At 54.5% G+C, this 26,977-nt stretch overlaps 2 protein-coding genes across 8 annotated transcripts in view; one reads left to right on the forward strand and one right to left on the reverse strand.

The window, feature by feature from the left end:
* ttc17 (tetratricopeptide repeat domain 17) overlaps positions 1-18,787 on the reverse strand; it is a 30,703-nt gene extending 11,916 nt beyond the window's left edge. For both annotated transcript variants that reach the window (XM_060071205.1, XM_060071204.1), the window contains exons 1-16: positions 18,564-18,787; positions 17,721-17,810; positions 17,412-17,581; positions 17,159-17,270; positions 16,246-16,377; positions 15,697-15,806; positions 11,647-11,794; positions 8,502-8,641; positions 7,243-7,403; positions 5,892-6,004; positions 5,599-5,751; positions 4,956-5,071; positions 4,654-4,810; positions 3,703-3,774; positions 3,184-3,408; positions 1,354-1,564 (exon numbers count right to left, since the gene is read on the reverse strand). In XM_060071205.1, coding sequence (XP_059927188.1) covers positions 1,354-1,564; positions 3,184-3,408; positions 3,703-3,774; positions 4,654-4,810; positions 4,956-5,071; positions 5,599-5,751; positions 5,892-6,004; positions 7,243-7,403; positions 8,502-8,641; positions 11,647-11,794; positions 15,697-15,806; positions 16,246-16,377; positions 17,159-17,270; positions 17,412-17,581; positions 17,721-17,810; positions 18,564-18,740 — 2,287 coding nt within the window. In that variant the 5' untranslated portion in view covers positions 18,741-18,787. The remainder of the gene's footprint in view (positions 1-1,353; positions 1,565-3,183; positions 3,409-3,702; positions 3,775-4,653; positions 4,811-4,955; positions 5,072-5,598; positions 5,752-5,891; positions 6,005-7,242; positions 7,404-8,501; positions 8,642-11,646; positions 11,795-15,696; positions 15,807-16,245; positions 16,378-17,158; positions 17,271-17,411; positions 17,582-17,720; positions 17,811-18,563) is intronic.
* traf6 (TNF receptor-associated factor 6) lies at positions 431-26,208 on the forward strand. 6 transcript variants are annotated; one of them, XM_060071239.1, is made up of 9 exons: positions 19,061-19,159; positions 19,835-19,868; positions 20,211-20,533; positions 22,205-22,355; positions 22,839-22,997; positions 24,420-24,491; positions 24,696-24,773; positions 24,859-25,191; positions 25,570-26,207. In XM_060071239.1, exons 3-9 carry the CDS (start codon positions 20,211-20,213, stop codon positions 26,179-26,181), a joined length of 1,728 nt encoding a protein of 575 aa, XP_059927222.1. In that variant the 5' UTR covers positions 19,061-19,159; positions 19,835-19,868; the 3' UTR covers positions 26,182-26,207. The 6 variants fall into 6 exon arrangements, with proteins under 6 accessions (XP_059927223.1, XP_059927218.1, XP_059927220.1 ...); XM_060071240.1 differs by lacking the exons at positions 19,061-19,159; positions 19,835-19,868 and adding an exon at positions 431-589; XM_060071235.1 differs by lacking the exon at positions 19,835-19,868 and having other exon boundaries at positions 18,818-19,159; positions 25,570-26,208.
* The last annotated feature ends 769 nt before the right edge of the window (positions 26,209-26,977 follow it).

The following is a 26,977-nucleotide window of genomic DNA, read 5'->3' on the forward strand; positions in this document are numbered from 1 at the left end:
CTGCGTGTCTTGCCTGGGAGCAATATTTAGCTCTCTGGTGAGTAAAATATAGAGCCTTCTAAATCGGGCGGCAGCTATTTTTAGCCGCCTGAATTATTGAGCAGCCAAATGTCTCCACTTCAAAGCACTCCCCTCCGCACTCCAGCTAACATGCAGCGGGAGTTAAAGGAACACAGGCACCGGCGTTGGCTCTAGCGGGGATCATTGGGCTCTTATTGAGCTACTGCATCTAGAACTGCACAGCGGGAGAGGGACCTCTAGGTCAACAACGTCCAGCAGCCTCCTGGGATGATGAGTCCTAGTGGGATCAAGAGAGAACCAGGAGAGATCTGAACCTTTGATGGCTGCGTTGGGATGCGGTCATGCCTCCGTTTGTTATAGTCGTGTTGTATTCTGACGCTCCCTTTGAACTCGTTCTCTCACAGAGATTGGCGACGGCGTGCCTTCTGAAGGCTCAGCTTCTATTGGTCAAGATCCTCCAGCGCTGAGCAGCCAGGAGGGCCCAGCAGGGGGAGCTGTTTCTGTGCTCCTCCTCCCTCCAGGCCATGCTCCTGTGCTCCTCTTAATGTGATCCATTACTGCAGTCCAGGTACCAACCCGCCTCAAACTCACACCATCAACTGATGAAATCGGTGTAGTCATATTTTGAGATTTTTAATTAATTAGCTCTGATCTTAAAGGTGCACGTGTAGGATTTACTGCCATCTAGTGGCGAGGTTGCAGATTGCAATCAACTGGATGAGTGCGGCTCATAAGTGTTATATGTTTCTGTCCCTGGCTGTACCAGGAGTTATATTCTTCTAATGAGCTATGAGGTCGCTTGTTCTAGGCCAATAGTGTGCAAAAAGCTGGAACAATAATAATAATTATTCATTACATTTACATACACACTTTTCAAGACAGCCAAAGCACCTTACATATTTGGAGTGTGTTTGTGTGTGTGTGCGTGTGATCTTACACCTCATCCACTACCAGTGTGTAGCACCCACCTGGTGACGCAACCAACCATGAGCAGCAGCACAGAGAGCAAAAACAACCGGCAGAAGGAGCTATATTCTGAGCCCTAGCACTGCCAAGTAGCGCCTACTGATGATCCCTGTGTGCTGAAATAGGAAGCATCGCTCCATTTCTATCCTGTTGGTTTTACTATCACAGGGTCTGTACGCCTGCGTGCATACGTGTGTGTTTGGATACGTGCCTGTGCATGTGGGTGTACGCACTCGTGTTTGTGCGTGCGTTTGTGTGCGTGCGTTTATGTGCGTGCGCTTGTGTGCGTGCGTTTATGTGTGTGCGTTTGTGTGCGTGTTTGTGTGTGCGTTTGTGCGCGTGTCTGCAGCGGCGGGGCGGACTCACGCGGGCAGGGCTGGCGCTGGGAGAGGTTGTAGAGGGAGGGGTAGAACTGCAGGCAGCGCAGCAGGGGCAGGCTGGAGCGGCACTGGTCACAGCCCTCCAGGGGGGAGGGGGGGGCCAGCCCGGCCTCCAGGGCATGGCGGAACAGGGCCAGAGCCCCCGTCACGTTGCCCTGGGCCAGATGCACGCTCACCAGGCTCAGCAGGCTGTGGGGCTGGGGCCAGAGACAACATCCAGACCGTGAGAAGAACCAGTGCATCTCCCAGAGGATGTGACCGCTAGACACCTACCAAACATCTGCTCCGGAGAACATCTCCCAGTCAGCTAATCACCTGAACCCCTTGGCCTGTTAGTGGACGCTAATTGGTCACCAGCTTGACGATATGGACAGGAGATCGAATAGAATCCATCAATTGAATCTGCCTGAAGGAGTTGAAGGAGTTTCAAAGGATTTCATGTAACATCATTATCTCATGCGGTGCTTGATAACCCTTAACGACTTCATGAGAAGGGAATGAAGTATTTCTGTCTGTAAGAATGCTTCAGTAATTAGAGACGAGTGCCCCGGGAGGCAGTGGAGGGGGACCAAGGGATTCAGGAGATGTTCCATGGGCTCAAGATGTTTATTTGACGTCCAAAACTTGGGGAGATTATAAAAATAGGATCCATTCTTTAAAGTAATGCACCCGATGCCCAGGTTATCAATGCCTACCTCTATAAATACCCTGTATTCAAAGCAGTCTTTGTCCCGAGACCAAGTGGAATTTAATCAAAATGAAATGGATTTTCTAGGGACATACTGCCCCGCGACGTGGATTTCATTGCTTAAGCCCCTGAAGTGGTTGGTCTCCCTTCCAGAAGGCGCTCTATATCCTCGGCTGTGTCCTCGTTCTCAGTGAATGACGAGCAGCCGTCCCTAGGGAGGGTTCATCTACGTCTGGGGGCCACATCAGGCCTCTCCTCTCCTCCACGGACCACCTGAGCACCGCGTCAAGGAGTGGGCTCCAGGTGGACCCCTGCAGCCCAGCTCCACCCTGAACCAGGAGGAGGGCCTCTGAAACACCCTCAGCCCCCCCACTGGCCCAGAACCCAGGGGTGTTATGACTGGAGAAGAGGTAAGGACAGCTTCTGGTGGTCCTCCCATCATAAGGGTCTAAGGACGACTGCGGACCACGGGTTCAGTGAATTGGGTCAGTAACGAGGGAGAAGGCTGCAGCTTGTCAGAGTACGGCCTCTAAAAGGGCTTGTTTCTGCCACGGACAGGCTCAGGTTCTATTATTATAGGACGGATCACAACCTTTGACCTTCCCTGTCACTCGATCCCGGTCTGTTTGTTATCGTGTCCAATCGAGTCTCGCTCTACCAAAGTACTCATACTTAAAGCAAAGTCTCTCTGAATTCTGGATGTTGCAGGAAACTTCTCTATCGCAATCCCAACCTGGACCCTCCCCCCCCTGATCCTTTAGATAACAACAGGCTAGGCCTTCTGTTGGGTCTCCTCCAACGTCGTCTACCTGCCCCCTACCTGCACCCTACCTGCACTCAGGTCAACTTGGGAATAACAAAAGGACCAATCAGAAGGTGGAGGAAGCTGTTTACATGACGGTTAACCCAGACCCCAGGAGGACCCCAGGAGGTCCCCAGGAGGACCCCAGGAGGTCCCCAGGAGGTCCCCAGGAGGACCCCAGGAGGTCCCCAGGAGGTCCCCAGGAGGACCCCAGGAGGACCCCAGGAGGACCCCAGGAGGACCCCAGGAGGACCCACATGCCCCCCACCCAGTCAGAGTGCTGCCGCTGTAGAGGGCGGTAGGGAGGCGGTGGGGGGGGGGCTCACCTCGGAGGCGTTGAGCTCCAGCGCGTGCTGCAGCAGGGTGTGGGCGTGCGCGGCCAGGCCGTGGTGCAGCAGCAGGTTGGCGGCGTTGCTCAGGGCCAGGTGGCGGTGGGCCGGCGGGGCCGCGGCCAGGGCCTGCCTCAGGCAGCGCAGGGCGCGGCTCCCGTTGCCGCGGGCGCGCCAGAAGACGGCCGCCTCGTTGTGCAGCAGCCAGCGCGGCGCCTTGGCCTGCGGACAGTGGGCGGTGAGGGCGGGGCCTCGACAGGCTCACACCAATCAGGACCAGACTACCTCCGACCAATCAGGGAGGAGCACTGATGGTCAGATATTAAACCTGAATGACTCCTACAGAGGGGGGCTCAGACACAGATACCCAGAGAACGCCACTGGGAGGGCTCCGCCATTCCCAACATATTTAGAATGATAAAAATGTTTTTTTAAATATAAATCTATCATCTCCTGATTAAATTAATTAGACAAAAGATAGATTCATCTCTGAGGTGAACCTACGGGCGGACTTACCTGCTTTAAAGATTGAGCTATTCTGGAGCCAATCTGGTCCAATGACCAGCCGCCACTGCGCACCTGCAACACCTGGACACACAAGGAGACAAGGAGACAAGGACACAGGATCAACACCTGGACACACAAGGAGACAAGGACACAGGATCAACACCTGGACACACAAGGAGACAAGGACACAGGATCAACACCTGGACACACAAGGAGACAAGGAGACAGAATCAACACCTGGACACACAAGGAGACAAGGACACAGGATCAACACCTGGACACACAAGGAGACAAGGACACAGGATCAACACCTGGACACACAAGGAGACAAGGACACAGGATCAACACCTGGACACACAAGGAGACAAGGACACAGGATCAACACCTGGACACACAAGGAGACAAGGAGACAGAATCAACACCTGGACACACAAGGAGACAAGGAGACAAGGACACAGGATCAACACCTGGACACACAAGGAGACAAGGACACAGGATCAACACCTGGACACACAAGGAGACAAGGACACAGGATCGACACCTGGACAAAGAAGGAGACAAGGACACAGGATCAACACCTAGACACACAAGGAGACAAGGACACAGGATCAACACCTAGACACACAAGGAGACAAGGACACAGGATCAACACCTAGACACACAAGGAGACAAGGACACAGGATCAACACCTAGACACACAAGGAGACAAGGACCTAGTATTAACACCTAGACACACACAAGGAATAGAATTCAAACTCTTTTCTCAATGCCAGTTCAAAGCCATTATGCAACATATTTCCAAGGTTTTTTCTGTTTTAAGAGAGTGATGCAATAAGTCAAGTAAACCTGACACAGTCAAAATATATATATTTATAATAATTACAATTCCTCTGATAACGTTAAGAACCCTGTTTCCAACCCTTCTTCTACGTCTGATGTGCTCCAGTGCCCGCCCCGTACCTTGGCGGCGAACAGGTCGGGCATCTGCTTCTCCTCCAGGGGCCAGTCCAGGGAGGCGGGCAGCAGGGCGGGAGGGGGCTGGGAGGCAGAGCCGCAGTCCGGTAGGCCGGTGGTCTGAGGAGGACTGCTGCTCCCGTAGAGGTAGTCTGCCACTGGGCTGCACACACACCCCACATGTTACAAACCCCGGGCTGCACGCTTAGTGGTGGGGGTTCAGAGGGCCTGGGCTACACACACATCCAGATACACCTGTTACCTATGGCAGTAGCTCTCAGTGAGGGCTCAGAGGGCCGCAGACTGACCTGAGGCCCTGGGCTTCCGGCGGGAGGTAGAAGGTGGGCAGCAGGTGGGCCGGGGGGATGCTGGGGAACTCCTGGGCACAGTCCGCCCTGCGAGGCCACAGCATCCTCTGCATGTCCTGAGGAAGAACACGCTTTAGGGTTCATCCCTGGCAGCCAGTGGCAGCCAGCAGCAGCCAGTAGCAGCCTAAAGCAGCCTGAAGCAGCCAGTAGCAGCCTAAAGCAGCCTGAAGCAGCCAGTAGCAGCCTGAAGCAGCCTGAAGCAGCCAGTAGCAGCCAGTGGCAGCCTGAAGCAGCCTGAAGCAGCCAGTAGCAGCCAGTAGCAGCCTGAAGCAGCCAGTAGCAGCCAGTAGCAGCCAGTAGCAGCCAGTAGCAGCCTGAAGCAGCCTGAAGCAGCCAGTAGCAGCCTGAAGCAGCCTGAAGCAGCCAGTAGCAGCCAGTAGCAGCCAGTAGCAGCCTGAAGCAGCCTGAAGCAGCCAGTAGCAGCCTGAAGCAGCCAGTAGCAGCCAGTAGCAGCCAGTGGCAGCCAGTGGCAGCCTGAAGCAGCCAGTAGCAGCCAGTAGTAGCCTGAAGCAGCCAGCAGCAGCCTGTAGCCGCCAGCAGCCGCCAGCAGCAGCAGCATGGGCCTGCGGGGGGCGTGTCTCACCTGGGCGGGGCCCTGCCGGCCGCCCCAGAAGGCCACAGCGGGGTCCTGGTCCCCGGACACGGAGGGGTGGAGCTGGGGGCTGGAGGCCGTGAGGTTGGGGCTGCGGTCGGAGACCAGCGCCATGCTGGAGGCCACGGACACCTCCTCCCCGAACTAGGGAGGGAGGAAGGGAGGGAGAGGGACAACGTTGGGAACGCCTACTACTGTGAACTGCTACTACTACTGCTAGTACTACTTCTACTAGTACTAGTTCTACTAGTACTACTTGTATTACTAGGTGAGCCAACACCCACCTGAACGTAGTGGACGTGTTCAAACAGGTCCCCACGGTGATAGCGCACAGGGAGGTCAAAGGGGCAGAGGAGATGTCGCTGTGGCTGGCCGAGGCAACACATCTGGTGGTTCCCTGGAGACAGGAACCCACAGCGAGACACAGACGCAGACAGGGACCCACAGGGAGACACAGACAGGAACCCACAGCGAGACACAGACAGACACAGACAGGGACCCACAGCGAGACAGACACACAGACCCACAGGGAGAGACAGGGAGACAGAGAGACAGACAGGAACTCACAGGGAGACAGACAGACAGAGAGACAGACAGGGAGAGACGGAGACAGAGAGACCGAGACGGACAGGAACCCAGAGAGAGAGAGAGAGAGAGAGGGGAACCCACAGGGAGAGGGAGAGACAGACAGAAACAGATAGAAAAAGACAGAGAGAGGAAGAGAGACAGACAGACAGAAACAGAGAAAGAACATTAAAAAAAGACACATCTTGAGTAGTTTTAGTACGCCCTATTCTTTATTTATGTTTTGTGTTTGAAAGCGTTCTAGCCATGGCTGAATGGATATTGTGCAAGGGTGAAAACATGGTTTCTCCATGAGCCTGTGATCGTATATAGTGGCGGCTAATCCGACTATGTGAAGAACGAGGCTGTATAGGGCGAGGTTACGGCTGGCGACCAGAATGGAGATATTAACCTGAACAGAAACTCATTCAGGTGAGTGGATGAGGCTTACAGAAGAAGGCTTTAATGAGAGGGTTGCTACAGTTACCAGCCTACCCCGCCCACAGCAACGTGATCGGTCATAACTACTTGAAGCAGGAGCAAGTCAAACGCCCGTCTGGTGGTGTGACCCGAGGGACAGACCAGCTGGTCATACATGGGTTAGTACATGGGTTAGTCAGACATCAATACAGGCAGGGATGAATGGTTCTGTGAGCCGTCAGGGAGGTCAGATGACCAAACAACATTCCAAAAAGTAATTAATTTAAGTTAAAAAGTGAAACTCAATTATACACATCCTCGGAGTAAAGCAGAGAGGTAAAAAACTAAAATATGCCGCACTTGAACTTGATCACCACAAAAGTAATTATGTTTTTGACCCCAACAACCCCTACCCCTACAACTACTACTAAAACTAAGACTACGACTACCAGTATTGGTTCCAGATCTAATTGATAGTCTGTCTAATTGAATCCAGGTCTAATTGATTCCAGGTCTAATGGATTTCAGGTCTAATAGATTCCAGGTCTAATAGATTCCAGGTCCAATGGATTCCAGGTCTAATGGATTCCAGGTCTAATAGATTCCAGGTTTAATTGATTCCAGGTCTAGTTAATTGCGTGTGCAGCTCACCCAGCTGGGCCTCCTTGGCCATCTGCGTCTCGTGGATGATGTTGCGCAGGATCTGCTCTTCCTGCAGCAGCTTGTGTTTGTCTAGCGCCTCCTGCTGGCGGAGGTAGTGGTCGTGCTGCTTCTGGTACTCCTTCAGCTCGTTCAGCGTCCGCTGCAGCGACCTGTGGGAGGAGGTGCACCCGTTAGCGTGTGGAGTAGAGGAGTAGTACTCTGTGCTACACACAGATCATAGGTTGGGCTTTATGTCGTCACCTCACAGCTTTTCATTCCTTCTCATGTCAGCGTTGTGTGCTTTAACCGTCTGGATAGTCTATACGCTGAGGCTACCTTTCAGACCTCTGAAGTCTACTATATCTTTAAGCTCATCCGCCACAGTCCTTTAAGCTGTACCGAGATAGGACTATAGACTCGTGGCGCACCCCTCAATAGTTCTGTTCTTTGTCTGCATTCAGACGGAACGATGTTGGCGCCGTGGCTCCTGTCTGGTGGGTCTGTCTCCTGTCTGGTGAGTCTGTCTCCTGTCTGGTGGGTCTGTCTCCTGTCTGGTGGGTCTGTCTCCTGTCTGGTGGGTCTGTCTCCTGTCTGGTGGGTCTGTCTCCTGTCTGGTGAGTCTGTCTCCTGTCTGGTGAGTCTGTCTCCTGTCTGGTGAGTCTGTCTCCTGTCTGGTGAGTCTGTCTCCTGTCTGTTGAGTCTGTCTCCTGTCTGGTGGGTCTGTCTCCTGTCTGGTAGGTCTGTCTCCTGTCTCCTGTCTGGTGAGTCTGTCTCCTGTCTGGTGAGTCTGTCTCCTGTCTGGTGAGTCTGTCTCCTGTCTGGTGAGTCTGTCTCCTGTCTGGTGGGTCTGTCTCCTGTCTGGTGGGTCTGTCTCCTGTCTGGTGGGTCTGTCTCCTGTCTGGTGGGTCTGTCTCCTGTCTGGTGGGTCTGTCTCCTGTCTGGTGGGTCTGTCTCCTGTCTGGTGGGTCTGTCTCCTGTCTGGTGGGTCTGTCTCCTGTCTGGTGGGTATGTCTCCTGTCTGGTGGGTCTGTCTCCTGTCTGGTGGGTCTGTCTCCTGTCTGGTGGGTATGTCTCCTGTCTGGTGCGTCTGTCTCCTGTCTGGTGGGTCTGTCTCCTGTCTGGTGGGTCTGTCTCCTGTCTGGTGGGTCTGTCTCCTGTCTGGTGGGTCTGTCTCCTGTCTGGTGGGTCTGTCTCCTGTCTGGTGGGTCTGTCTCCTGTCTGGTGGGTCCGTCTCCTGTCTGGTGGGTCTGGTGTTGCGGCGCTCTGACCTGTGCTGGGCCTCCAGGCGCTGCTCCAGCTTCTGCTGACACAGCACAGCGTGCTTCCTGCGCAGGGCCTGCTCCAGGCCGGGCTGGGCCGCCAGGGCCTGCTCGTAGCACAGCACAGAGTGGTTGTACTCGCCCAGCATCTGCAGAGCGGGACAGCGCTGGGGTCAACCAAGGGTCACACGCAGCCACGCCCATCACAAAGTCACTCGTAACGTCAGCTGCCTCTCAAAGCTCACTAAATGGCCGTCTGAGTACCATGTCTGCTGGTGGCATTGGCCTGTGATGGTGCTGTGGTTCTGAAAGAAGCTGAAGCTGTGGGATGGGGCATCTGTTGTGGTGGTGGTTGAGGAATTCAATGGTCATCAGTAATGGGGGTGGTGGTGGGATTAGTCATGGGGGTGGTGGTGGGATTAGTAATGGGGTGGTGGTGGTGGGATTAGTAATGGGGTGGTGGTGGGATTAGTCATGGGGGTGGTGGTGGGATTAGTAATGGGGTGGTGGTGGGATTAGTAATGGGGGTGGTGGTGGGATTAGTAATGGGGTGGTGGTGGGATTAGTCATGGGGGTGGTGGTGGGATTAGTAATGGGGGTGGTGGGATTAGTAATGGGGGTGGTGGTGGGATTAGTAATGGGGTGGTGGTGGGATTAGTAATGGGGGTGGTGATGGGATTAGTAATGGGGGTGGTGGTGGGATTAGTAATGGGGTGGTGGTGGGATTAGTAATGGGGGTGGTGGTGGGATTAGTAATGGGGGTGGTGGTGGGATTAGTAATGGGGGTGGTGGTGGGATTAGTAATGGTGGTGGTGGGATTAGTAATGGGGGTGGTGGGATTAGTAATGGGGGTGGTGGTGGGATTAGTAATGGGGTGGTGGTGGGATTAGTAATGGGGGTGGTGGTGGGATTAGTAATGGGGTGGTGGTGGGATTAGTAATGGTGGTGGTGGTGGGATTAGTCATGGGGGTGGTGGTGGGATTAGTAATGGGGGTGGTGGTGGGATTAGTAATGGGGTGGTGGTGGGATTAGTCATGGGGGGGGTGGTGGGATTAGTAATGGGGTGGTGGTGGGATTAGTCATGGGGGGGGTGGTGGGATTAGTCATGGGGGTGGTGGTGGGATTAGTAATGGTGGTGGTGGGATTAGTAATGGGGGTGGTGGTGGGATTAGTAATGGGGGTGGTGGTGGGATTAGTAATGGGGGTGGTGGTGGGATTAGTAATGGGGGTGGTGGTGGGATTAGTAATGGGGTGGTGGTGGGATTAGTAATGGGGGTGGTGGTGGGATTAGTAATGGGGGTGGTGGTGGGATTAGTCATGGGGGTGGTGGTGGGATTAGTCATGGGGGTGGTGGTGGGATTAGTAATGGGGTGGTGGTGGGATTAGTAATGGGGTGGTGGTGGGATTAGTAATGGGGGTGGTGGTGGGATTAGTAATGGGGGTGGTGGTGGGATTAGTCATGGGGGTGGTGGTGGGATTAGTAATGGGGGTGGTGGTGGGATTAGTAATGGGGGTGGTGGTGGGATTAGTAATGGGGGTGGTGGTGGGATTAGTCATGGGGGTGGTGGTGGGATTAGTCATGGGGGTGGTGGTGGGATTAGTCATGGGGGTGGTGGTGGGATTAGTAATGGGGTGGTGGTGGGATTAGTAATGGGGGTGGTGGTGGGATTAGTAATGGGGGTGGTGGTGGGATTAGTAATGGGGTGGTGGTGGGATTAGTAATGGGGTGGTGGTGGGATTAGTAATGGGGGTGGTGGTGGGATTAGTAATGGGGGTGGTGGTGGGATTAGTAATGGGGTGGTGGTGGGATTAGTAATGGGGTGGTGGTGGGATTAGTAATGGGGGTGGTGGTGGGATTAGTAATGGGGGTGGTGGTGGGATTAGTAATGGGGGTGGTGGTGGGATTAGTAATGGGGGTGGTGGTGGGATTAGTAATGGGGGTGGTGGTGGGATTAGTAATGGGGGTGGTGGTGGGATTAGTAATGGGGGTGGTGGTGGGATTAGTAATGGGGTGGTGGTGGGATTAGTAATGGGGTGGTGGTGGGATTAGTAATGGGGGTGGTGGTGGGATTAGTCATGGGGTGGTGGTGGGATTAGTAATGGGGTGGTGGTGGGATTAGTAATGGGGGTGGTGGTGGGATTAGTAATGGGGGTGGTGGTGGGATTAGTAATGGGGGTGGTGGTGGGATTAGTAATGGGGTGGTGGTGGGATTAGTCATGGGGGTGGTGGTGGGATTAGTAATGGGGGTGGTGGTGGGATTAGTAATGGGGGTGGTGGTGGGATTAGTCATGGGGGTGGTGGTGGGATTAGTCATGGGGGTGGTGGTGGGATTAGTAATGGGGGTGGTGGTGGGATTAGTAATGGGGGTGGTGGTGGGATTAGTAATGGGGGTGGTGGTGGGATTAGTCATGGGGGTGGTGGTGGGATTAGTAATGGGGGTGGTGGTGGGATTAGTCATGGGGGTGGTGGTGGGATTAGTAATGGGGGTGGTGGTGGGATTAGTCATGGGGGTGGTGGTGGGATTAGTAATGGGGTGGTGGTGGGATTAGTCATGGGGGTGGTGGTGGTATTAGTAATGGGGTGGTGGTAGTGGTGCCCATCGTGCTACTGGTGGTGGTGGTGGTGGTGGTGCTACTGGTGGTGGTGGTGGTGCCCATGGTGCTACTGGTGGTGGTGGTGGTGGTGCCTATCGTGCTACTGGTGGTGGTGGTGGTGGTGCTACTGGTGGTGGTGGTGGTGCTACTGGTGGTGGTGGTGGTGCCCATGGTGCTACTGGTGGTGGTGGTGGTGGTGCTACTGGTGGTGGTGGTGGTGCCCATGGTGCTACTGGTGGTGGTGGTATTAGTAATGGTGGTGGTGGTGGTGGTAATGGTGGTGGTGGTGGTGGTGCCCATGGTGCTACTGGTGGTGGTGGTGGTGGTGGTGGTATTAGTAATGGTGGTGGTGGTAGTGGTGCCCATGGTGCTACTGGTGGTGGTAGTGGTGCCCATGGTGCTACTGGTGGTGGTGGTGGTATTAGTAATGGTGGTGGTGGTAGTGGTGCCCATCGTGCTACTGGTGGTGGTGGTGGTGGTGGTGGTGCTACTGGTGGTGGTGGTGGTGCCCATGGTGCTACTGGTGGTGGTGGTGGTGCCCGTGGTGGGGGGGTCTTACGGCGTAGATGTTGCCCAGCGTGTAGTGGCAGGTGAACAGGTCTGAGGAGAGGTCCAGGGCGGCGTGGGCCAGGACCGCCGCGTCGGCCGAGAAGTGCGCGCGGTGCAGGATGTTGGCCATGTTCACCAGCGCCACGTCCCTGTGGGTCCTGCAGCGCACACAACACAAGGGGGTCCCCTTAGACGCACACACACAACACAAGGGGGTCCCCTTAGACGCACACACACACACAACACAAGGGGGTCCCCTTAGACGCACACACACAACACAAGGGGGTCCCCTTAGACGCACACACACACACAACACAAGGGGGTCCCCTTAGACGCACACACAACACAAGAGGGGTCCCCTTAGACGCACACACACACACAACACAAGGGGGTCCCCTTAGACGCACACACACACACAACACAAGGGGGTCCCCTTAGACGCACACACACACACAACACAAGGGGGTCCCCTTAGACGCACACACAACACAAGGGGGTCCCCTTAGACGCACACACACACACAACACAAGGGGGTCCCCTTAGACGCACACACACAACACAAGGGGGGTCCCCTTAGACGCACACACAACACAAGGGGGTCCCCTTAGACGCACACACACACACAACACAAGGGGGTCCCCTTAGACGCACACACACACACAAGGGGGTCCCCTTAGACGCACACACAACACAAGGGGGTCCCCTTAGACGCACACACAACACAAGGGGGTCCCCTTAGACGCACACACACACAACACAAGGGGGTCCCCTTAGACGCACACACACACACAACACAAGGGGGTCCCCTTAGACGCACACACACACACAACACAAGGGGGTCCCCTTAGACGCACACACACACACAAGGGGGTCCCCTTAGACGCACACACAACACAAGGGGGTCCCCTTAGACGCACACACACACACAACACAAGGGGGTCCCCTTAGACGCACACACACACACACACACACACACACACACACAACACAAGGGGGTCCCCTTAGACGCACACACACACAACACAAGGGGGTCCCCTTAGACGCACACACACACACAACACAAGGGGGTCCCCTTAGACGCACACACACACACACACACACAACACAAGGGGGTCCCCTTAGACGCACACACACACACAACACAAGGGGGTCCCCTTAGACGCACACACACACACAACACAAGGGGGTCCCCTTAGACGCACACACACACAACATAAGGGGGTCCCCTTAGACGCACACACAACACAACACAAGGGGGGTCCCCTTAGACACACACACACAACACAACACAAGGGGGGTCCCCTTAGACGCACACACACAACACAACACAAGGGGGGTCCCCTTAGACGCACACACACAACACAAGGGGGGTCCCCTTAGACGCACACACACACAAGAGGGGTTCCCTTAGACGCACACACACACACAACACAACACAAGAGGGGTTCCCTTAGACGCACACACAACACAACACAAGGGGGGTCCCCTTAGACGCACACACACCACAACACAAGGGGGTCCCCTTAGACGCACACACACAACACAAGAGGGGTCCCCTTAGACGCACACACAACACAACACAAGAGGGGTCCCCTCAGATGTACACACATACAAGACAAGGGGGGTCCCCTTAGACGCACACAACACACGAGGGGTCCCCTTAGACGCACACACACAACACAGAGGGATCCCCTTAGACACACACAACACAAGAGGGGGCCCCTTAGACACACTCACACAACACAAGAGGGGTCCCCTTAGACGCACACACACAACACAAAGAGGGGGCCCCTTAGACGCACACACACAACACAAGAGGGGGCCCCTTAGAAGCACACACACAACACAAGAGGGGTCCCCTTAGACGCACACACACAACACAAGAGGGGGCCCCTTAGACGCACACACACAACACAAGAGGGGTCCCCTTAGACGCACACACAACACAAGAGGGGTCCCCTTAGACGCACACACACACAACACAAGAGGGGTCCCCTTAGACGCACACACACAACACAAGAGGGGTCCCCTTAGACGCACACACACAACACAAGAGGGGTCCCCTTAGACGCACACACACAACACAAGAGGGGGCCCCTTAGACGCACACACACAACACAAGAGGGGTCCCCTTAGACGCACACACAACACAAGAGGGGTCCCCTTAGACGCACACACAACAGAAGAGGGGTCCCCTTAGATGCACACACACACACAACACAAGAGGGGTCCCCTTAGACGCACACACACAACACAAGAGGGGTCCCCTTAGACGCACACACACACAACACAAGAGGGGTCCCCTCAGACGCACACACACAACACAAAGAGGGGTCCCCTCAGACGCACACACAGGCGGGAGGCCTTTAAGTCCTGCCTGTTATCTTACGGATTTGTTGGTGGTCGGAGCAGCTACCGGTCAATTAGGGGTGTAACGGTACACAAAAGTCACGGTTCGGTACGTCCCTCTGTTTTTAAGTCACGGTACGTTACGGTTAATAGTTAAGGGGAATATTAAAAAAATAACTGCTTGTTTCTCAACCCGTAGATAAGCAGCAATGAAAACACCAATAAACTTGGTTATGGCATTTGCATTTCTGAATTCCCAGACAGCGGTTGTTGAAATAGTGTCGTGACCTGGGTTTGCACAGCTCGTTTTTTTTTTCCACAGCGACGCTGATAGTGACGCCTGGTTGGGGCCTTTTCAAATGCGTGTGCACGTTGAAGTGCTGTAGGTAGACACAGAGAGCCCTCTCCATAGCCGGAGAGCCTGTCGGAGACCCTCCCCGTAGCTTACGTGCTCATTAGGGATGCAAACAATTAATCGATTATCGATTAATTGTCGATAAGAGATTACTCGATTAAAATAAATTACTTGCAATTAATCGCATTTTTAACCCGTAATTCCCCAACCGTCCACGTGAGGGCGCGCTTGACGCCAGACGTACTTGACGCACGCGGGAACACAAGCGAAGAAGCAGGACAAGACAAACGAAAAGCGGGACACTAGAGCTGTGTTCGAAATCGTTCCCTATCATGGATGTAGTGCACTAAATAGGGTGCACGGCATTTTGTAGGGTGTTCGAATTCTCAGTGGTCCACTATATAGGGCACTATATAGTGGACTTAAAATAGGGTACATACGATGTTCCCTACATGTTACCTCCGTATACCACAATGCAATGCGGTTGTATTTTTCCAGGGGAGAAGAAGAAGCTGAATAACCGCGAAAACTCGTTCCCTATTCCCTATATAGTGTACATGATATAGTGCACACTATATAGGGAATAGGGAACGAGAATTCGGACACTACGCTGAACATTTCTAAACGTCATTTGCCTCAGTAAATGCGCCGGGTATTTGTGTGAATTGATGCGCCGACATCATCTATAAAAACCGGGCTGGAGGTTGTATTGATGTTGAATGTTACATTTCCTTGTTCAAGTTTTTTTAAATGAATTTTGAATGTTAAATATTCTATGTTAAATCCCAAATAAATTGTTGACATTTCTAAACACAAGCCGGATGTAAATGTATTCGTTTTCGCGGTTATTCAGCTTCTTCTCCCCTGGAAAAATACAACCGCATTGCATTGTGGTATACGGGAGTAACATGTAAAAAAAAATTGAAAAGCTTTGGAAGTTTATTTACGACACGGCTTACATGGTTTGTAGACAACATATAAGATAGATCGGGCGGCGAATTGCATTTGTATCCGACATCCCGACGGAGAGCTGCTGAGTGGATTACGGAGTCAGAGTAAGTATACTTTAGCTAAACGGTCCGGTTGGAAATCCGACTACAAGTTTTAAATTCCGCATCGCAAAACAAGCCTTTACATTCGCCATATTAACGCTACGTACGCCACATTTACGCACCGCGGTCCACCTCTGTAACCGCACCGAACCGGTTCCGTGACGGTTCAGTACCGATACGTGTACCGTCACACCCCTACGGTAAATGTATGGATAACATATAGGTCCAGGCCCGGACGCTGTGTGTGGCCACGGTGAGGGGGTGGGGGGGTGGACCTGATGAAGGGGGCTCTGGGGGCTCCTACCTGGGGGAGAAATGGAGGGCGCGCACCACACAGTCCACCGCCCGGCGCGGCTCGTTCTTCACACGCCAGTAGAAGGAGGCCAGGTTATAGAGGACCCAGGAGGACGAGTTCTGCAGCGCACACACACACACACACACACACACACACACACACACACACACACACACACACACACACACACACACACACACACACACACACACACACACACACACACACACACACACACACACACACACACACCAATATGTTTAAATCTTTCCCCAATGTACAAATTGTAATATTTTGCACGAAATGGAAGTAGATAGAGAAGCCTTAACAGGTTTGAACATGTACTCACTAGCCGGGCTCCACATTCTTACTGCCTTGTTTTGCAATAAATATTATAATAAAATGGTATGGGGTTATGCTGACAAACGATTATGGTTTTGTCGATGATTCTAAATTCTAGCCTAAAGCACTGAACAATAAGTAATCCATGATGGTCCAGGGGGCCCCCGGTGAGGGGTCCGGGGGGCCCCAGGTGAGGGGTGCGGGGGGCGGGCCTACCCTCAGCAGGCCCTGGTGGATGCGATGGCCGACCTCGTCCACGCTGTGGCCCAGCTTGTGAGAGAGGGAGGTGAAGATGGGGTCGTCCTTAGACAGCAGGGGGGAGGTCAGGTTCACCCTCTCCTGCACCCCCTAGAACAGAGAGAGAGAGAGAGAGGGGGGGGGGGGGGGGAGAGACAGAGAGAGAGAGGGAGAGAGAGACAGAGAGAAAGGGAGAGAGAGAGAGAGAGAGAGAGAGAGAGAGAGAGAGAGAGAGAGAGAGAGAGAGAGAGAGAGAGAGAGAGAGAGAGAGAGAGAGAGAGGGGGGGGGGGGGGGAGAGAGAGAGATGGAGAGAGACAGAGAGAGAGAGACAGAGAGAGAGACAGAGAGAGAGACAGAGAGAGAGAGAGAAAGGGAGAGAGAGAGACAGAGACAGAGACAGAGACAGAGAGAGAGAGAGACAGAGAGAGAGAGAGACAGAGAGAGAGAGAGAGAGAGAGAGAGAGAGAGAGAGAGAGAGAGAGAGAGACAGAGAGAGAGAGAGACAGAGAGAGAGAAAGAGAGAGAGCGTTAATGGGGAGCAGAGAGCGCTATATTAGATCAGAAATGTAAACATAAAGATGCATGGTAATGACCAAATCCCTCCTCTGTTCTTCATTGATGGCCAGCAAACAAAGAGCATTATGGGGTCAATAAGGAGACATAGCCGGAGATCAATGTTGAGCATCAATAAACATTCTGCTGCACATAAACCATACTGCATCGACAGAACGGAGACATGGAAAATCTGTAATCAAGAAGAAACTGGAACTCAGTCAGTTAATAAATCAAGAGTGAGGAAAAAAAGGGAGGAGCGTTGATTTAAAGGTTGCTGAAGGTAACCGTCTGTGCAGAACGACGGCCCAGTCTGGAGGAGAACAGGGGCTCACTCACCCTGAGATGCTGGAAGGCGTGGATGCTGTAGGGCAGCTCAGAGATCTGACTGCAGTCCGGCCGCTCCAGGTCGGGGGGGAGGGCTGACCTGGAGTCCACATGCTCTTCGGGACTGAGGACAATAGGCAAATAAATGCATTAATGGTAACATAAAGCAGTAAACAACTGTTGGCCAACTCAACCTTCTAATCATGAAGGAGACCCGTGTGAAGGACAGGGTGGAGCTGGGCCTGGCCGCTGGGCCCCTGCTGACCTGATGGCCTGGCTCTCCAGGGAGATGTAGGTGCCGTCATAGAGGTCCAGGTCCCCCAGAGGCACCTTGGCCAGGACGCAGTCCGAGTCCTCCTTGTAGTGCCTCTGTTCCAGCCCCGTGTCCCGGTCCTCGTTCTCCTCGATGTGGATCTTCTGCTCCACAAGTTGCTTCTGTGTCAAAGCAGAGCAGGGCAGTCAATCAAAGCTCATTGGTGGCTGAACAACAAGTTAGATAACAGGACAGGACACATGACTGGATGTACTGTGTGTTTGTCATGAACGTCTGTTAGGTTGTGTTGTTTCAAAGCACCTCCAGCTTCTTGAGGTAGTTGACGCGGGTCTCCTGTCTCATGAAGATAACCACGTCGTGAGGGTGCTTGAGGTTCAGAGGAGAGTCGACCTGCAACAATGTGGTTCAGGTGGTCAGTGATGGACAAGAGACCTTTAATGTCATTGCCAGAGGAAAACGTAGCAGAATATTATGTTTATTATTATATCATTCATCATTGGCCGTTGACACACATCAGATTTATTTAGAGATAACAGACAACTATGATGCAAATGTACCATCTGATGTGTTGGATAGGATCATGGAGTTTACTAGAATAACACATTGTAAGGGTCTGACACCTAGAGCACGTGCAGAGGACGGAAAACGTGAAGTTGAACCCGGTCATGGTGAACATCAAGACCCTGACCGAAAACACACGTTACCGTGTACGTTAAACCCACTGACGTTAACGTGTACGTCTTCAACACCTTCACGTTACCGTGTTCAACACCCTCACGTGTACGTGTTCAACAGCCTCCCATTGACGTGAAAGTGTTCAACAGCCTCCCGTAATGTGAAAGTGTTCAACACCCTCACGTTAACGTGTACGTTTTCAACACCCTCCTGTTGACGTGTACGTGTGTCAGACAGCGCTAGCCACGTTACAGCTAACGGCGGCTAGCGACTCAAACCCTTCTGTCAGTTAATGTTCATGTTAGTGATGATGAAAGAGGAACCCTGTCTGAGCTCAGCTACAGCGGAGGAGGCATATGGTAGACGATAGATAGAGGGGATAGAGGAGATCGATGAGCTAGTTGGCGGCTAGCAACTGTCGGTGTTATGCCGCTAGCCTGCAGTGCTACGTTAGCCGGTAGCTCGTACTTGTTGTTGTATCTTCCCGTCCTCGGTGACCACCCAGTGGGTCGTGGCACCGGCGCGGTCCACCAGCAGGAGGAGGGTACACAGAACCGTCAGGATCCTCCCGGGGAAATGTGTTTTTCGGGAACCGTTGACGCGACAGAGCGAAGACTCGGGATAATCGTTCCCGAGGTCCGCCATCTTTACGTCTCCTCTGCTGCGGCGACCCGTGAAAAATCCCGCCACCGGGGGCGCACGAGGGGGCCTTCCGGAACTCACCGCGTTGTCTCGGCGACCGCGGGAAAGCTCGTGTGGCGATGGTTCCATGGTATCTCTCGCGACAAGTCTGCATGGCCGCCATATTGGAGCGGTCAACGTCTATTAATGGGCTGTTGCAATATGAATGGGCTGTTCCAAGTTGAATGGGCAGTACCAATGTGAATGGGCTGAACCAATGTGAATGGGCTGTACCAATATGTTTTGAGTACCAATATGAAACGGACTTCCCCTCCGTGACGTCCGGAGGATCAGGAAACAAAAAAGAAAACTTCTCCTGTGAGGTGAGAGTTTACGGAAACGCGTTAACGTGGAGCGATAAACTGGAGTTAGGAGGAGGAGAGGTGAGTCTGGACACCAGTCAGGGGGACCGTCAGGGCCAGTAGCTCTACTGGTTTCTGTACTGGTTTCGGTACTGGTTTCTACACTGGTTTTCAGTGAGGATGTTGTTAGTTCCGCATCAGCCTCGCCAGGCGGGGACGCTCCACCCAAACACCACCAGGATGGAGGGGATCGCGTTATATCATGTTTACCCAGATTAACCTAAACCTTCAGACAGACTCCCCAAGATACCTCCTCCTGTTACCGAATGGGGGTCGTGAGCTGAGGTTAGATAACACGAGTAGCAGGGTGGGGTCCAGGGCGGTGCACCTCCGGGTGGAGCGACGCGCCTCTTTATGGCGTTTATGTATGGCTGGCAATCAGCCGACTGTTCTAGATCGTTTGCTCTGTGCTCCCTGCAGGTGGTTCTAGATCGGTTGCTCTGTGCTCCCTGCAGGTGGTTCTAGATCGGTTGATCTGTGCTCCCTGCAGGTGGTTCTAGATCGCTTGATCTGTGCTCCCGGCAGGTGGCTCTAGATCGGTTGCTCTGTGCTCCTGCAGGTGGCTCTAGATCGGTTGCTCTGTGCTCCTGCAGGTGGCTCTAGATCGGTTGCTCTGTGCTCCCTGCAGGTGGTTCTAGGTCGGTTGCTCTGTGCTCCTGCAGGTGGTTCTAGGTCGGTTGCTCTGTGCTCCTGCAGGTGGCTCTAGATCGGTTGCTCTGTGCTCCTGCAGGTGGCTCTAGATCGGTTGCTCTGTGCTCCCTGCAGGTGGCTCTAGATCGGTTGCTCTGTGCTCCTGCAGGTGGTTCTAGGTCGGTTGCTCTGTGCTCCTGCAGGTGGTTCTAGGTCGGTTGCTCTGTGCTCCTGCAGGTGGCTCTAGATCGGTTGCTCTGTGCTCCCTGCAGGTGGCTCTAGATCGGTTGCTCTGTGCTCCTGCAGGTGGCTCTAGATCGGTTGCTCTGTGCTCCTGCAGGTGGTTCTAGGTCGGTTGCTCTGTGCTCCTGCAGGTGGCTCTAGATCGGTTGCTCTGTGCTCCTGCGGGTGGTTCTAGATTGGTTGCTCTGTGCTCCTGCAGATGGCTGCGTTCTACGAGAGTGAGCAGGACAGCCTGGAGGCGGAGCGCGGCGGCTGCGGCGGGGAGCTGTCCAGCTGTGCGATGGCCATGCTGGAGAAGGAGCGGGAGTCGCTGCTCAGCCCGTCCGAGAGCTCGGGGACGCTGTTCGGGAGCACGCCCACCTCCCTGCTGACCGCCGCCCCCCTGCAGGGCTACGACGTGGAGTTCGACCCCCCCCTCGAGAGCAAATACGAGTGCCCCATCTGCCTCATGGCACTGCGCAACGCCATCCAGACGCCCTGCGGACACCGCTTCTGCAAGCACTGCATCCAGAAGTCCATCCGGTACGAATCGGCCGAGTTTCAGCCCGGCCCACAGCCCTCAGGGACTGTAGCACTAATACAGGCTGTTCTACCGCCCTGAGGGGCCGTAGCACTAATACAGGCTGCTCTACCACCTCAGGGGCCGTAGCACTAATACAGGCTGTTCTACCGCCCTGAGGGGCCGTAGCACTAATACAGGCTGCTCTACCGCCCTGAGGGGCCGTAGCACTAATACAGGCTGCTCTACCACCTCAGGGACTGTAGCACTAATACAGGCTGTTCTACCACCTCAGGGACTGTAGCACTAATACAGGCTGCTCTACCACCTCAGGGACTGTAGCACTAATACAGGCTGCTCTACCACCTCAGGGGCCGTAGCACTAATACAGGCTGCTCTACCACCTCAGGGACTGTAGCACTAATACAGGCTGTTCTACCGCCCTGAGGGGCCGTAGCACTAATACAGGCTGTTCTACCGCCCTGAGGGGCCGTAGCACTAATACAGGCTGCTCTACCACCTCAGGGGCCGTAGCACTAATACAGGCTGCTCTACCACCTCAGGGACTGTAGCACTAATACAGGCTGCTCTACCACCTCAGGGGCCGTAGCACTAATACAGGCTGTTCTACCACCTCAGGGACTGTAGCACTAATACAGGCTGCTCTACCACCTCAGGGGCCGTAGCACTAATACAGGCTGCTCTACCACCTCAGGGACTGTAGCACTAATACAGGCTGTTCTACCGCCCTGAGGGGCCGTAGCACTAATACAGGCTGCTCTACCACCTCAGGGACTGTAGCACTAATACAGGCTGTTCTACCGCCCTGAGGGGCCGTAGCACTAATACAGGCTGCTCTACCACCTCAGGGGCCGTAGCACTAATACAGGCTGCTCTACCACCTCAGGGACTGTAGCACTAATACAGGCTGCTCTACCACCTCAGGGACTGTAGCACTAATACAGGCTGTTCTACCGCCCTGAGGGGCCGTAGCACTAATACAGGCTGCTCTACCACCTCAGGGGCCGTAGCACTAATACAGGCTGCTCTACCACCTCAGGGACTGTAGCACTAATACAGGCTGCTCTACCCCCTCAGGGGCCGTAGCACTAATACAGGCTGCTCTACCCCCTCAGGGGCCGTAGCACTAATACAGGCTGCTCTACCCCCTCAGGGGCCGTAGCACTAATACAGGCTGCTCTACCACCTCAGGGACTGTAGCACTAATACAGGCTGTTCTACGTCTTAACAGAGTATTGGACAAACAGCAGCAGGAAATTACAGGTCTATATGTGCACAATAATCAACATCAGAATGTACTAGTAGTAGTTTCTAGCTGACTTGTCGCTATAGTTCTATAGATTCTCATTATCATACTATGTGATACTATGCTATGATAAGGTAGTAATAATAATAGATAGCTTTTAAATTGTAACAGATTAAGGTGATTAAACAAAAGTTCTGATTCCTACAACAAACAATACAAAGTAAATGATACCTTGTGTAAATCAAATACTAACTGGATTTGTTCCTCACACAGATCCGTCCTCATGAGGAACTCGTTTGTTCAGTTGAATGATGCGCTCTAACGATGATGCGCTCTAACGATGATGCGCTCTAACGATGATGCGCTCTAACGATGATGCGCTCTAACGATGATGCGTTCTAACGATGATGCGTTCCTCCACCTGCAGCGACACCGGCCAGCGCTGTCCCGTGGACAACGAGATGCTCTCAGAGGAGCAGCTCTTTCCTGATAACTTTGCCAAAAGGGAGATCCTGTCCCTCACGGTTCGCTGTCCCAACGCCGGCTGCAAACACAAGATGGAGCTCAGGCATCTGGAGGTAGAAGCGCTGAACCAGTCTGAACCAGTATGAACCAGTCTGAACCAGTCTGAACCAGTCTGAACCAGTATGAACCAGTATGAACCAGTCTGAACCAGTATGAACTGAAGTGACAACAAGCTGGTGTACATATGAGTTAAGAGAGGGAGCAGAACAGAGCTAGCTTTTACTAAAAGAAAGGGAAGACATGCTTTGATTGGTCAGAGAGAAGCCTGGAGCGGCTCATTCAGACCTAATGTCAACCAATCGAAAAGCTCTCATGCCGAGGCATGTGCAGGCACTCTCATATTCTCACAGCGCCTTTCACTCTAATAGCTGACTGATGGCTTTATCATTTCTAACTAATTACACTCGAATAATGGGGCTCCACTCTTGCCTGCAGCACGTTTTTTAAGCAGACAAGAATATCTTCTAGAAACAATGTTGTGTTTTGGAGCAGTCTAGTCCAACAGCTGACCTGGTGTCCTCCATGCGCCCCTCCAGACCCACGTGGGCCAGTGTCCCTTCGCCACCCTGCTGTGCCCCCACTGCCAGCAGGCGGTGCTGAAGAGCAGCTTGGAGGAGCACGCCACCCTGCAGTGCCTCCGCCGCCTGGTCTCCTGCCCTGACTGCGTGGCCAGCTTCGTCTACGAGGAGCAGCAGGTACCACCTCTCACCCCCTGCTGCCGGGCCGTTGGACCAAAACTCAGATCTCCATCTTTTTTGTTTGAATGGCGATATACGACATTATAACGATATTTTGAACAAAACGGGTAAAGTGTGTAGTTTTAACTTAACGCCACAAGTATTCACCATCAACCATTTATTTAGGTTTAGTTTTTGTTTTTTTGCACAACGAAGCACAGCTGTGCTTTAACAACAGTTATTTAAGGAATAATGTATAGAACGCCGGTCATTACCTGGAAAATAAGCCCGGACAGGGCGAACAGGGCTTCGTAGGCGCTTATTTTCGATAATGACCGGCGACGTTCTATACATTATCCCGCTTATTACACGGCTACTTGCCAAAACGACAAAATAACTTTACATGGTGTGTCTTTTTACAATTTATTTGTTACCAGCATTCATAGTGTTGATCAGCAGAGAAATAGTCTGCCCCAAAGACGTTGACGTCGCACAGACAGACAGACAGACAGACAGACAGACAGACAGACAGACAGACAGACAGACAGACAGACAGACATGTTTTTGTTCAAAGTTTGTTGTGATGCGTAACACACCCTGCTATCCTTCAGGCCAGTAGGGCCCACACATCCACTCACACCCTGCTGCCTTCAGGCCAGTAGGGCCCTCACATCCACTCACACCCTGCTGCCTTCAGGCCAGTAGGGCCCTCACATCCACTCACACCCTGCTGCCTTCAGGCCAGTAGGGCCCTCACATCCACTCACACCCTGCTGCCTTCAGGCCAGTAGGGCCCTCACATCCACTCACACCCTGCTGCCTTCAGGGACAGTAGGGCCCTCACATCCACTCACACCCTGCTGCCTTCAGGCCAGTAGGGCCCTCACATCCACTCACACCCTGCTGCCTTCAGGCCAGTAGGGCCCTCACATCCACTCACACCCTGCTGCCTTCAGGCCAGTAGGGCCCTCACATCCACTCACACCCTGCTGCCTTCAGGGACAGTAGGGCCCTCACATCCACTCACACCCTGCTGCCTTCAGGCCAGTAGGGCCCTCACATCCACTCACACCCTGCTGCCTTCAGGCCAGTAGGGCCCTCACATCCACTCACACCCTGCTGCCTTCAGGCCAATAGGGCCCACATATCCACTCACACCCTGCTGCCTTCAGGGACAGTAGGGCCCACATATCCACTCACACCCTGCTGCCTTCAGGCCAGTAGGGCCCTCACATCCACTCACACCCTGCTGCCTTCAGGGACAGTAGGGCCCACATATCCACTCACACCCTGCTGCCTTCAGGGCCAGTAGGGCCCTCACATCCTCTCACTGACAGCGGAGAGGAGTTCTGGAAGTCAGCAGCCTGATGTATTGACTCATTGATTGATGTGTAATGAAAGGTGCTCCCCTGAGCCTCCGGTCTCCTTCTTGTCTTCCAGCTTCATGAGCTGCAGTGTCCATTCGCCAACGTGAAGTGCCAGTACTGTGGGCTGGAGCTCATCAGGGACCAGGTGGGTGGGGCTGAATGGAGAACTAGCGTTACATCCACGTGAAACACATGCTGAGTTACACAGACGGAGGAGGCCTAATGGGAGCTGCTCAGACGCCTGAGGGGAAACCATGGCTGCCTGCTTCATGGACCATCAGTGGGCCCATCCCTGTAATGTGTGGTGGATGTGTGCGCGCTCCAGTGACCGATGTCCGCTGTGTTGCAGATGGAGTCTCACTGTGACACCGACTGCCCCAAAGCGCCCATCGCCTGCACCTTCAGCACCTTCGGCTGCCAGGAGCGGGTAAGAAGCAGACCTCAGGGTGCAGCCTCATGACGCGCTGTGATTGGTTCCTCAGCCTCATGACGCGCTGTGATTGGTCCCTCAGATGCAGCGGCACAACCTGGCGCAGCACACGCAGGAGTTCACCCAGATGCACATGCGCTACATGGCCGAGTTTGTGCGCAGCATGAGCCTGGGCGAGACCGCGCCCAAATCGCTGTGGCTGCCGGGGGCGTCCTGCTCGTCCTCAGAGGACCAGGGGGCGGCGGGGCCCCCCCCGGGCCCCTGCGGCCCCCGGGGGTCCTCCATGTGGAGCGGGGCCAGCGGCGCCGCCTCCTGCCAGAGCAGCGAGGTCAGCCAGACGCTCCGGGAGATGGACGGACGCCTGGTGACACAGGACCACCAGCTGAGAGAGCTGGTCATCGGGAAGGAGACGCAGGTAACCCTAGCCCCTCAGAGCAGGTCACCCTAGCCCCTCAGAGCAGGTAACCCTAGCCCCTCAGAGCAGGTCACCCTAGCCCCTCAGAGCAGGTAACCCTAGCCCCTCAGAGCAGGTCACCCTAGCCCCTCAGAGACAGGTAACCCTAGCCCCTCAGAGCAGGTAACCCTAGCCCCTCAGAGCAGGTAACCCTAGCCCCTCAGAGACAGGTAACCCTAGCCCCTCAGAGCAGGTAACCCTAGCCCCTCAGAGACAGGTAACCCTAGCCCCTCAGAGCAGGTAACCCTAGCCCCTCAGACGCAGGTAACCCTAGCCCCTCAGAGCAGGTGCAGCCTCAGACGGCTCCAGTCTGACGGCCCTGGTGTGCGCCCCCTGCAGGGCGGGCAGCTGGCGGAGCTGCGTCGGCGGGTGGCCGTGCTGGAGGAGACGGTGAAGGAGCTGGAGGCGCAGCAGTGCCAGGGGATCTTCGTGTGGCGGCTGCGGGGGTTCTCGGCGCTGCTGCGGAACCAGGAGCAGGGGGTGCCGGTGGTGGAACACAGCCCCTGCTTCTACACGGGCCGGCCCGGCTACAAGCTCTGCCTCAGGCTGCACCTGCAGGCGCCCAACGCCCCACGCTGCTCCAACTTCATCTCCCTGTTCGTGCACACCATGCAGGGGGTGTACGACGCCCAGCTGAGCTGGCCCTTCCAGGGCACCATCCGGCTGGCGGTGCTGGACCAGGGCGCCGAGGGCCAGCACCACATGGAGGAGATGGACACCAAGCCCGACCTGCAGGCCTTCCAGAGGCCCACCATCCCGCGCAACCCCAAGGGCTTCGGCTACGTCACCTTCCTGCACCTCAACCAGCTGCAGCAGCGCGCCTACGTCAAGGACGACACCCTGATGGTGCGCTGCGAGGTCGGGCTGCGCTTCGACGCCGTGCTGCGCCGCGAGGGCGCCGCCATGACCCCCCGGGGCCCCGAGGACCCCCCGGGGCCCCGGGACGTCTAGGGGCCCCGGGACGTCTAGGGGCCCCGAGGACGCCCAGGGGCCCCGGGACGTTTAGGGGCCCCGAGGACGCCAAGGGGGCTCTGGGGGGTCTAGGGGCCCCGGGACGTGTAGGGGCCCCGAGGACGCCAAGGGGGCTCTGGGGGGTCTAGGGGCCCCGGGACGTGTAGGGGCCCCGAGGACGTGTAGGGGGCCCGGGGCGTCTAGGGGGCCCGGGGCAACGAGGACGTCTAGGGGAGACTGGGCTTGGAGGGGTTCAGGGGCCCCTCAGGGGGGGGGGCCCTCAGAGGGACTCTGGGCCCAGACGAGGCCCAGAGGGGTTCAGGGCGATGGGATTGTTCACATTCTCTAGGCTGTTATGAAATTGTGGGATTTTATATTTTCAATTTCTTTATGACTACTTTCACGGCTAAGTAATTAGGAGTCAATTCCTCTAATTTAAAACCTTCCTTTGGCTATAAAATTATTCACCTATAGTCAGATACAAGAAGGTGATGTAATCATGTATTCATCTGTCATATAAGAGCTGTGTGTGCCTTGTTATTGCTACTACACACACACACACACACACACACACACACACACACACACACACACACACACACACACACACACACACACACACACACACACACACACACACACACACACACACACACAAGCCTGGCATCCTGAACCCATCTGAGAAAAACACAATTTCTTTGTGCTGCTTATTTTCAGTCAGGTATCATTACGGTTAGCTTACGGTTCTGGACACTTCAATGTCACTCCACTTTAAGATGTGCTAACGGGAACTGAT

The sequence above is a fragment of the Gadus macrocephalus genome, chromosome 14 (assembly GCF_031168955.1).
Source record: "Gadus macrocephalus chromosome 14, ASM3116895v1".
Lineage (NCBI taxonomy): Eukaryota > Metazoa > Chordata > Actinopteri > Gadiformes > Gadidae > Gadus > Gadus macrocephalus.